Here is a 12,022-nt window from a genome sequence, read left to right as displayed (position 1 = left end):
AGACAGACAGACAGACAGACAGACAGACAGACAGACAGACAGACAGACAGACAGAGACAGAGACAGAAATGAGGAGGTTGTTACAGAGGATAGTAGTGCAATTCTTTTCTGGGGTTTAAATTTTTCTCACGTATATTTTTGGGGTATTTCACCGAATAAGCTCGTAAATAGGCCCCTCGAGAAGACCACTTCCCTTATTGGAGATAAATATCAATGTCTGAGAGAATTATACCAATTATATTAAATATAAATACGTACAAAAAGAAGAATGTAATCTAGAAATTACTGAAGATCAACTCCAATATAATATGGTGAAACACATGCCCATGCACCCCTTCCCCTCTCCCCCTCCTACCCTAAGAACATTCCTTGTCTTATTTATTCTCCCTGAATCACTCAATCACATAAGTGTACACAACCATATTATGCACTCAAAGAACCGTAAACACATAAACAACACACACATGCATACATACACACACATACACACACACACACACACACACACACACACACACACACACACACACACGCACAAAGGCAAAATAATATTCAGATACACAAGCACACAAACACAACATAACAAACGAGTCCCAAAAACTCATCAAGCTGAGAAACCTTTCTAAGGCTGGCACACAACACACGGACTCCTACCACTACAAATTCTATCCTCAAATGTACGAGTAAATACCACATAATTATACGCAATGTACGTGATTTTCAACAAACAATAGTCTGTGGTCTCTGATTACTAATACTTTTCCTTCCTGGTACGGTGCCCTCTTCTTTGCACTTCCGAGTGGGCGGTTGATGGGTGCTCCAGTGTGGTTAGTTCATTTCCCCCCTGTCAAACATCTGTCCGGGCGGGGGGAAGGGGGGGGGGTTGTTGACGAGACAGAAGGCACAGTCTTCGCTTACGTCGTCTTAGCGTAGTGCAGTCAAACCAACTGTCCTTTAGAAGGCTCCATTGCACCGATAGCCTTTGTTGCGTCATGACAGACGATCTTAAAGTAGTATGCATGATACAGCTTTGTCTTGGCGGTATGAAAAATGGTGAAATTGTTGTACATTTTACGCCCCTATCAACACTATTAGGTTATTTAAGAGACAGGAACTCCAAGTTTTCAACGTCCATCTCCAAAAGGGCTTAGCCAAATGGGAAGTTCATGAAACGTACCTTTCCCAAGGACACAACAAAATCGGACCGAGCTGAGGCTCAAACCCCCGAACCCTAACCCCTAGATTACTGACACCATGCTGGGAGGTACGTATAGAGAAAGTAGACTGCTTGCCCAAGTACAACTTCCCATCCTTCTGATCTTGACTTCCATGATTTGGCGCTCCAAAGCAGAGACATCACCAACGTCACTGCACCACTGGCTGAGATTCCCGCCTTGTCTCCTGCCGGCGATGTGGAAAGTCAAGACCCGAACTATCCTCTATATGACCCCCACCACCCCCACCACCACCAGCAGTCAAGCCATCTACCGCGGCAGCCACAACGGCAGCTTTCCACTTCCCGACCACCTCGCTCTTCTTCCTCTTCCTGAGTCTGGCCATCTCCTCGCGGTGGTGCTCCACCATGAGCCGCTCTTTCTGCACCACGAAGTCGACGTGCTGGTAGAACGTGATGAAGTTGTTCACCAGACTCGGGATCGTGAACCCAATCATGAGAACGCCGCAGATCGCCGTGAACGAGCCCACCACTTGACCCCACATCGTCACCGGGGCCATATCGCCGTAGCCCACGGTTGTCATGGTAACAATGGCCCACCAGAAGCCGTGAGGGATGCTGGTGAAGACTTTGGGGTCGTCCACGAAGAAAATGACGGACGAAAACAGAAGAGTTCCGACAAGTAGAACTACGAGCATGAGCGAGAGCTCCTTGAAGCTGGCTTTGAGAGTGTACACCATTATCCACAGCCCGGGCACTCTGCGAACTAAACGAAAGATTCGGAAAGCTCGTAGGAGCCTCAGAAAAGGCATTGTCTGGACGAAATTGTTCGGTTCCCCCGAAGATTCTGGATATAAAGAATGGATAATGATCTCCACGTAGTCCGGCAGAATGGCCAACACATCGATCACGGCGTTGAAACTAATGATAAACTTACATCTTTTCGGGGCGACGATCAGTTTTAACAAATACTCCACGGTAAAGAAAACCAGACAGATGATGTCGATGTAGAACAACGCTGGGTGGACGAGGGGCGCTCTCACCGTGGGCTTCTCTGTCGTGTTACGTGGCGACGCTGTCCTTGTCGTCATGGTGACAGCCACAACGGATGGGTTGGCCGTCGTGGAGTTTGGCGAGAGCGGCGATGATGAGAGAATGGATGTCAGGGGCGAGGATAATGTGCTTTCGATGATGGTGTTGTTGTTGTTGTTGTTGCCGTTGCCGTTGCCGTCCTGGTCGATGTGAAATATGGAGTGTGTGGCCGCACAGAAGGAGAAGATGGCGAGGATCACGAAGAAGAGAGACACGTAGGCGTAGACCTGTGGGGGACAGACAGAGACGTGGGCGGGTGTCAGATATGTGTGTACATATAGGCCCTACGTGTAGTCTGCCGTCATTTTGTAGAATCACAGTGTAGTAGGCAGTTTTTACAATTTTACAGGAGAGTTAAAAAACAAAACAAAACAACAAACAGCAAGAACAAACAAACCCCAAAAACTGAATAGTATAACCAAGAAAACAAACTCTTTGCAAACATCCAAAGTCAATATTTTTAAAGGGGGGGGGGGGGGGGGCACCTGAAGGCTATCTCGGTTATTAGAGGACTAAAGTTTACCAAATTTCGCACATATAACAAGCATAGTAAGGAGTTTTATAATCCGCAATCAAATTTGAGAAAAAAGTTTCGTTTCCATGTAAACGGCGGCCATATTGGATTTTGTTGACATGTCTTACGTAATGAATACCGCACTTATTTTTCTTGGAAATTGATTGCTTTTTTAGCAAGCAAACATTAGATCTAAAGATTTGTCTATTGTGGTTTTCTTAAATGAATTAGAAAATATTTTAAAGAATTTCTTCCTGAGGTAGTATTCAAGTTTGCGAAACATCTGTAAAAATCCACACTTCGGACACCACCAACAAAAATCAATTGCACATAGATCTATAACAAATTCAACAGATAGATATTTAGTATTACCTCTTCTCTTCATTCTGTGAAAATTTCATGAAGATTGGATAAAAAATGGTGGTTATTAAAAAAAAGTATAGTGGAAAATCGCGTTTTGAGAAAACGGCCAATGAAAAAAAATAAAATGTTGACTTTATGAGGAAATGGTGGTAACAAACATGCCCAGTCTTGGGGGAAATAAGGATTTAGGGGGTTCATAAGCCATGGAATAGTTGTAGGAGAGGCTGCCAGGAAACTAAACAAACCTACAAGTCGAATTTCATAATTTTGAGCCGAATCGGGACTTTGGGTGTGTACTCCCCCCCCTTAAGAATACAATTTTGATAATAACTGCCTTATTATTTTTAATTTATTCGTAACAACATTACGTTTTTTGCCCCTCCCCCCTACCAAATTGTAAGAACTGTATATACTGTATTTTTAAAAATGAAGACAGTGATTTTAATTTTGGACTTTTTCACCATCATCGACCAAATTGAGACCACAAGTATGTCACCTGCAAGCTGTTAAAATGCACTAAGCCCTGGAAGCATTGTTAAAATATTTTTTTTTACAGGAAATAGAGGGGAAAAAGCGGCTCAATTCTTTAAACAATTACACAGTTCCATCTGCTCTGTACCTAGTTTTGAGAAATTCTCCTCCAACAAACAAATATTAATTTCTTGACCAAATGCAAATGACATCAAAGATTAAGAAACTGGAAAAAAAATTGTTGGCCTCCGCCCATGTTAACAACTGCCAGACGATAACATAATACTGATAATTATACATTGTAAGTGCGTGTTTTCCTGCCATAAAGATAACATATGGAGAGCAGATTGCTTCGACCCTGCCTGTTTAGGCCAACCTGTGCTGAAAATGGTGAAATGGTGAAGTTTTAACGTCCATATCAACACTAATAGGTTATTTAAGAGGCGGGACCTCTGAATTTAACGTTCATCTCCGAAAGAACCGAGCCAAAAGGGAAATTCGTGTAAAGTGCCTTTCCCAAGGACACAACATCGGACCGAGCTGAGGATCGAACTTCTGAACCCGCAAAGTCACGATTATGAGTCCGGTAGCCTAACCACAGGGCTACAACTGTGCTGAGTGGTATACAATACCTCATATGTGAGGCATCGTAATATAATCAGGCGCTCGTAAAAATGAGGAAATCCGAGAAATCGGCAATTTTTGGTCAGTTTGGACATTTGTTTTCTTTTGAATTTTTATTTTTTTGGCTCAACGCCTTGTATGTCCATTTAAAATCACATTTCTGTTTGGATTTTATTGAATCAAGCTTAGGAAGTTGCCAAAATTTGGCTGTCATTTCTCGTTAATTTTACTTCTGAAACCAGGCTACTCCCACCTCCTTCAATCGCAAATATCTCGACCTCTATTCATGATAGATGAATACTCTTTTCTCTGAAAGCAAGGAAAATGAACAAGCTTTAAGACGATACCAATTACTCCACATGTCCAAAAATTGACGAGCGCCTGATTCCACCGTGTCTTGACACATATTATGGTTAAAAAATGCAGATGGACAGACAATGATTAAGACTGCTGCAAAAAAAATAAAAAAATAAAATAGAGTCATCGTCGTCGAGCGTTTGAGAACGTCTGATTTGATCTCCCAAAAAGTTGTTTTTTGGGTGGGGGTGGGGGGGAAGGGGGGGGGGGGAGGGAGGACGTGTATTCACCTATCTCAGCAGCTTACAGAACAATCTTTGTTCCAGCAAAAATTCGACATGCACGATCAACGCACCGTGGAGTGGTAAGTAAGTAATAATACGAGTAGCTCTCCCATCAATTTCACTAGGGAAAATAGAAGAATTGGAAGAATTAGAGGTTAAAGCGTTAGAAAGGTCACTTATTATCTTGGTAAGCACGCATGTGTCGGTTTGACACCTCTTTCAATAGGATCTTTCGGCAGGATCTCCGAATTTAACGTACATTTTCGACAGGACCGAACCGAGTACGGGATGTGAGGCTGACTGGCAGGGTTGTAAGCCAACTCTCCTTCAATAATCCAAATCGTGTCGTAAAAATACCCACATTAACAAATTTAAAAAAAGAGCTCCCAAAAGACTACAAAGAAACACGAATTCAAAACCAGCCCAGCGTGATCAACTGAGCTAACGGAGCGCCCCCTGGAAGGTTGTTAAGTGTCGACCTGATTGCTCGGACGTTTTTACTTCGTCCACGTCGGCACAATGAAGATCATTTAGAAGGGACCTTTATTGTACCTCGAGGTCACCCAAGTGTGTACGCGTGTACGCCCATCACTCACATAAATGTGTATGTGTGTGTGTGTGTGTGTGTGTGTGTGTGTGTGTGTGTATGTGTGTGTGTTTGTGCTTGTGTGTGTGTGTGTGTGTGTTTGTGTGTGAGTGTGTGTGTGTGTTTGTAGGTGTGTGTGTGAGTATGTGTGTGGGTTAGTTTGTGTGTGTGTGTGTGTGTAAGTGTTGTGTGTGTGTGTGTGTGTGTGTGTGTGTGTGTGTGTGTGTGTGTGTGTGTGTGTGTGTGAGTGTGTGTGCTTGTGTGTGCTTGTGTGTGCTTGTGTGTCTGCCTATTATTATGTCTGTGTTTGTATATATATGATATAATATATAATATAACGTGTGTATATATATATATATATATATATTCATATATATATATGAATATATATGCCAATATAGGGCCTATATGAATATATATATTATTATCATATATATATTTGTGTGTGTGTGTGTGTGTGTGTGTGTGTGTGTGTGTGTGTGTGTGTGTGTGTGTGTGTGTGTGTGTGTGTACGCGCGCGCGTCCGTGCGTGTATGTACGTTGAAAAAAGAGCCTTAGCCTTTGACCGAAACCTAAGTGAAATGTAAAAATTTCCTGTCTTGATGTGTTTCTTCAACGTTAATACTTTGCAGTCACACAGACAGCAGTACAAAATACCCAATCTGGTCACCCAGCCAGAAGAAAGTGACTGCAACTGACTTCTCAGGCCTGACGCAGAACGTGACCGAAACGGATAATGAGTATTTTCACCGGCGCATTATTGCGTCTAGTGACTGCAAAGTGCTTTAAAAAAATCAAAGTTATTCTCTCCTTATGTCTCGTTCACGACAGACTTCTAGACTCACTCTGGCAGGCTTGGAGTAGGACGGGTCTGTGAGCAGCTTCCACATAGCTACCCGCCTCACGTAGCACGCGCTCTTCTCTCGCGCTCCCTCCGGCCGCTTGTTCTGTAGGTAGAGGGGACGTTTGTCTCTTTCCAGCTGGCGGAGCGACGCGATCGTCTTCATCCACGAGTTGTAGTGGTGCCAGCAGCATGGCTCTAGATCCAGCTCTTTCAGGCCCCAGAAGTCAAGCTCTTCTTTGATCTGAGAGTAAAAAACAAAAGTGCTCGATATATGAAATCTAAAAACTTTTTGTTCAAAAGCATGGCTGTAAATTCGACCCTGTGAGATGCAAAGAGTCAATTTGTTTTTTCTTTTTTGATATGAGGGAAAAAAAGTAGCTTACGTGAGTGCGTACATGCATTCAACAAAAATCTGAATACTGTTTGTTTCTGACCCTATGGCCCTCCGTCTAAATATTTGAGACTTTCGATCTCAATCAGAAGAAAGAAACAAAAAACAACAAAAACAACAACAACAAACAAACAGAAAACAACAACAACAACACCCCCCCAAAAAAAACCCACAACAAAAACCCAACAACCCCCCCTCCCCCCCACACACAAAGCGCTCCTCGATGAATATCGTTTGTTTGAAAGGCAAGGGGGCAGTGGGTGTTCATAAAACCAAAATGTCCGTTACACCAGTTGTACTGTGGGATGAAGAGGCAAAAGTCTGTCACGTGGTGCAGCCTGGCAACTGTAATGTAATACATGTAGTTGCTTTCTTCTTTGTCACACGCACAAGACGTGAGCTAGATTCCCGAATGGGAGAATATATTTTGTCTAGTATATTCTATATTATAACGAAAGATTTCTGTTGCCCATTATTGAACATTTAGCCCTGCTATTGCACGATCAAAGTAGCAAAACTTTTTAATGACCATAATTGTGTCAATGGGGTCGTTGGACATTTAAAATTGTCACCATCATCTAGCAGGGGAACAAAGTAATGTTGATTGAGCTTTAAGATAGTTGCAACAAGTTGAAACACCCACCCCCTCTTTACACGTCTATTTGCAAACTTGAAATTGAAAAAAACCCAACAACAACCCAAAACAAACACTCCCCCCTCCACCAGACAAACTAACAACCAACCAACCAACTATCCAAACAAAAAACAATCCCCCCTTAAAAAAACAAACAACGTTTGCAATAATTCATACTTTTGCCATTTCCTCTGTAACAATGTTTTGACTGATATAACGACTAAATAACCCCCCTATCGTTCAGTGAAGACCTCCCACAGTGTCCAACATGAACACCCCAAAGACCTTGTAATACAAATACAACCTACTTGGGGCACATCCATACCTGCGGCCCACACATCGTGGAAGGCAAATGAAGAGATCCAGTCCGCCAGTAGTTGAGAACGGATCTGAACACTTCCGGGTCACGGTCAAAGAAATATTCTTTCCTTTTGGCATCGTAATAGGAGTTCAGGAATTCCGGATCTGCCAGCTGGGAAAAAGAAAGTACACAGTAAATATGTACGTTTGTGTTCGTTTTGTTGCCCTGGAAGTGCACAGTGCTGTGTCTTGATTTGTTATTATGAAATTTTATAGTGCGAGTTAAGCAGCCATTTCAACACTGGGTGGTTGTTTGTTGGAGTAAAGATAGGCACATCGGCACAACATTGTTTATTTAGTGCATGGAAAAAGCAAGAGATAGATATTCAGAAACGATAGAAGGAAAGACAAGAAGGAGAACCTACAAACGGCGTGAGTCAGAAAAAAATGTACAGAAGTAGGAACAGCCTGTGACGTTCTCTAACCACCTGTTTTCAACACTGTGCAGATGTTGAAGTGGCAGAATCTTAGAATGTAGCCACCGCCTCTGATATCACCATCCTAGTGGACGGACAGCCATGAACATTCGCAGACAAACCAGAACAAGAAAGCTCGCTATGTGGGGACTGGAATCTGACTAATGTGCCATGAGGTTGGACATAATAGTCTACAAGATCGCCTATCGCCTCATGGCACACACTAGGAAACAAATTGTCACTTGTCGTACGACTTCGAGTATGAAAAAGAGGCAATTTTTGCCCCATTCATATCTCTTTTCTGACAAGTGACGTCATACTTAGCCGTGTGAGAAAGAGGTATGAGTTTTCCATGTGTGCACCGGACGGTACAGTCACGACCTCCCATCACACACACCTAGACAAAGGGGAGACGGAGAAAAAAGGACGCTGTGGCGTAGTTGGCTTAGACCGGACTTGGCTGTAGTAGGGTTTTTTAATAAGTTGCTTTTGTAAGAGTTTTACGGCACTTGCAGCCCATTTGGGTTATACAAGTACCGGAGATTAGAGGTGGTTACAAGAGTGTAAGGGTTATACAAGTACCGGAGATTAGAGGTGGTTACAAGAGAGTAACAAACACGATGAAGAAGGAGAAGAGATAAAGACAATAGACGTCTGGTAGTGATAGGAAAGAAGTAGCACACTATACCAAAGCACATGCCACCCGACCACAATAGAAATTTGGAGAACACCTATCAACGGAATCTGAATTTATTTTCTCTTTCTTTCAAAGATACTTTTTCACATATTGAGACGTATATTCTAAAATGGACCCAAGAATTTAGTCAAGCCTCCCGGATTTTCTGCTGGGATGTTGTGTCCCTCTCAACCCTGGTTGGCTCTGACAGGCAGTGTCAGAAGCTTGTCCCCATAGAGGTGTAGATAAGGCACTATATGGTCGCTTTTAAGGACAAGCGGACTAACCCAGATGACAATGCCAATGACAATGACAATAACAATGACAATCTTCATTCATCTCGCAGGGAGAAATTTGTCTTGGTCGTTAAAATGGCAGTAGACGTTTCAAAAGTTAGATTTAAAGGGGCACTCACGCAAACGCACAACAGGTCAGGACATTAGGCCAAGTAAATACATGTCTCACGTGCTGGGACAACCCACTCCGTAAAACATTCTCTCCCCCCCCCTCTCTCTCTCTCTCTCTCTCTCTCTCTCTCTCTCTCTCTCTCTCTCTCTCTGTCTGTTTCATTTGTAGCACTGTGTGTTTAGTAACCTCACTGCAGTTGGTACGAATGAATTTCTATATCTGTCTGTTCTTGCTTTTTTGGAAATGTATCGTTTACTGCGGGTCGATAGTTCAAATTCCGATGTCAGTGGGTGGGTATGGTCAGTAAACATTATTTCCGCCTTTTTAGAACGTTTGTATTGTGCAGATATTCAAAGTTACTTAGGTCTCTACCAATTGTTCTTGATGCCTTTCTTATCAACTTGTTTATTTTTATAATGTGATGCCTTCCCAGATTGCTATCCTAGCAAGTGATACCAAAATTTATCAAAGTTCCTATTGTGGTGGTGTAGAAAATCTGAAGGATGGATGGATTCAGATTGAAAGACTTTGGTTTCCTCAGAAAGTACAACCTCTGATTTACCTTTTTAACGATATTGTTAAGTGATTTTGCCATGTAAACTTGTTGTTGATTGTAAGACCAAGATATTTGTATGAATCCGTGATTTCAATAGTTTCTTGTTCAATTACCAGTGGTGGGATTGTTGGTTTTTCTCTTCTAAAATAAAAAATCATTTCCTTTGTTTTTGAGAGGTTCACTTTTAGAAAATTTGAATTGCACCATTTAAAAAACCTACATATTTCTTCGAAATACTCTTTTTCATCATGGTTTATTAATCCAATAATAGCGGAGTCATCTGCAAACTTAATTAAGCGTGTTGTTTTATATATACTTCTATGATCGTTGGTATATATTGTATACAAAACTGGTGACAAAACACACCCCTGGGGACCACTGATGTTACAAAGAATTGCGTCAGATTTTGTGTTGTTTAGCTTCACATATTGTGGTCTGCCTGTCAAAAATTCCAGGACCCATGTTGCGATATGATGACTAACTCTCAGACTCAGAAGTTTTTCGGGGGTTTCCTGAAATCTTGACCTACACCAAAAGTGGGCATTGCCCTACCTATAGGAGACGTTTGGTTTCATTGGTGTGTATATTTGTTTAGTTATAGAGAAAATTCTCATTGTCTTTTAAAGAAAGTGAACAAGGGGCAAAAACTTTACCTTTGATTTTCTCAAAATAGCGTTATTCGGACCATAATATATTTCGGCGTACAAAAGATCACAAGTCTCATGAGATATAACCCCTCCTACTGCACCCTTTCAGTATTAACTCAGGTCCTCTATACTATCCTCAACTATCTGTCGCTCACCCTCATTCCAACAAGCACGCACATTAATACATTGTCAATAATGGGGAAACGTTACACATAAACATTTTTTAAATTCAGTTGCCATTATTATTTGTCATGTTTTTTGTTTGCGGTGTTAGAAAATGTTATATTAAAACTATTCATTACTATTACTATCATACTATACTATCTTATTTTTCAAAATTTGTGTTTTACATGTAGCATGGGGAGTGCTGTACTGTTAAGAAGTATAGGGGGAGGGGGGCTTCCCCCGGGTAAAGTGGTTTCATCGTATTGTGATGTCTCCACTAGCCCTGGGACAGTGAGTCGTCTAACAGGTCAACCCACAAGTCGTTGTACTTATTTTTTTTTCGATAAGCGATCCGGCTGAAAACAATCCATGAGATAAAAGTAGTTTAGGTAGTAATACTGACAATGTCACCACCATAGCATGAGACTGCGTGCAAACTTTCGGAACCTTCGGTGACACTGTGAAGATGACTCCTCTATGGAGCGGGACAGAGGGTGCCCACCTCGTGACTCAAACAGCTGAGGAATGTAGGACTAACATGATCTAAACAATTAACAACTAACCAGTTATTGTAACCATCTCCAGTTAGGGCTGTGGCAACACTAAGGTGTGTAACTTCGCAATAAACGTTAAGAGTGAAGTAACATATATATCTATTTATTTATTCCTGTGTTTATTTATACATAAAACAGTCTCCCGTGTGTTTATTTTAAGACCAACAGCTAATTTCAAAATCCAAAATGCAGCACAGTTTGTTGTTATTTTTAAACAAAAAAGCGCCAGATGATAGAATTGGGCAGGGTAAAAAAAAAAACCAAAAAAAAAAAAAGCTCGTCTTCTACATGATCCAAAAGTGTGTTTATGGGGTGTAAAAACACTTACATTGAAAATAAAATATAGTACATTTAAAAATCATGAAGGAAATCTACGTTATCTTTAGATACTCTCCTCAGAACTTTAATCCTAACTTTTTTTTTTACCTCATCTTTTCCCACCCTACCTTAAAGCTGTCATTGGTTGATTTCTTCACTGTAGCTTCAGATGTTTGAAACACGACTCCACCCACATTGAACGTCACGCGAGCCGAAGGATCTGATTGGATGAAGGAGGATGTTTCACACACTTCCGGCAGTGACGTCAGACCATTGCTAAGCAATGGCCGCTCCGCTTGCGATGCGTTCTGGTTGAAGTCTATCTCCAAGGTGTCGATCTGGATTTCGGGGTAAGGGTTGCGATATTCCGTCATTTCATCTGGAATAATGTAACATTTGTTATTCAAAGAAGAGTTTTTAGCAATAAGCGATTTCGCTACTTTAGAATTATAAAGTTCTATCTATTCAGTACCGAGTTTTGAGAAATTTGACGTCAAAGCTTTTGAGTTTCACAATATGTCAAGCTTTTTCGAAAGCGGTTCTTTAAATATCTTGATAACGATTCAGAATAATCTTACGATTTTGATAGAGCAGATATACCATTGTTTCTGATCTCATGGTCTTAGTATCTCAAAACGGCCAAAAATG

General features: G+C 41.5%; 1 protein-coding gene across 1 annotated transcript; it reads right to left on the bottom strand.

Annotated features, from left to right (window-relative positions):
• Positions 1-1,045: 1,045 nt before the first annotated feature.
• LOC101854676 (potassium voltage-gated channel subfamily C member 3) lies at positions 1,046-11,753 on the bottom strand (the record flags this gene model as incomplete). Its single annotated transcript, XM_013088813.1, is given in 4 exon segments — positions 1,046-2,493; positions 6,251-6,490; positions 7,600-7,746; positions 11,503-11,753. Coding segments are annotated over 4 exon segments (1,761 nt in total). The 3' UTR covers positions 1,046-1,365.
• Positions 11,754-12,022: the final 269 nt, after the last annotated feature.

Source organism: Aplysia californica, unplaced genomic scaffold (assembly GCF_000002075.1).
Source record: "Aplysia californica isolate F4 #8 unplaced genomic scaffold, AplCal3.0 scaffold00816, whole genome shotgun sequence".
Classification (NCBI taxonomy): Eukaryota; Metazoa; Mollusca; class Gastropoda; order Aplysiida; family Aplysiidae; genus Aplysia; species Aplysia californica.
The sequence above is the reverse complement of the archived record's forward strand: the minus strand, read 5'-3'. Positions and strand labels throughout refer to the sequence as shown.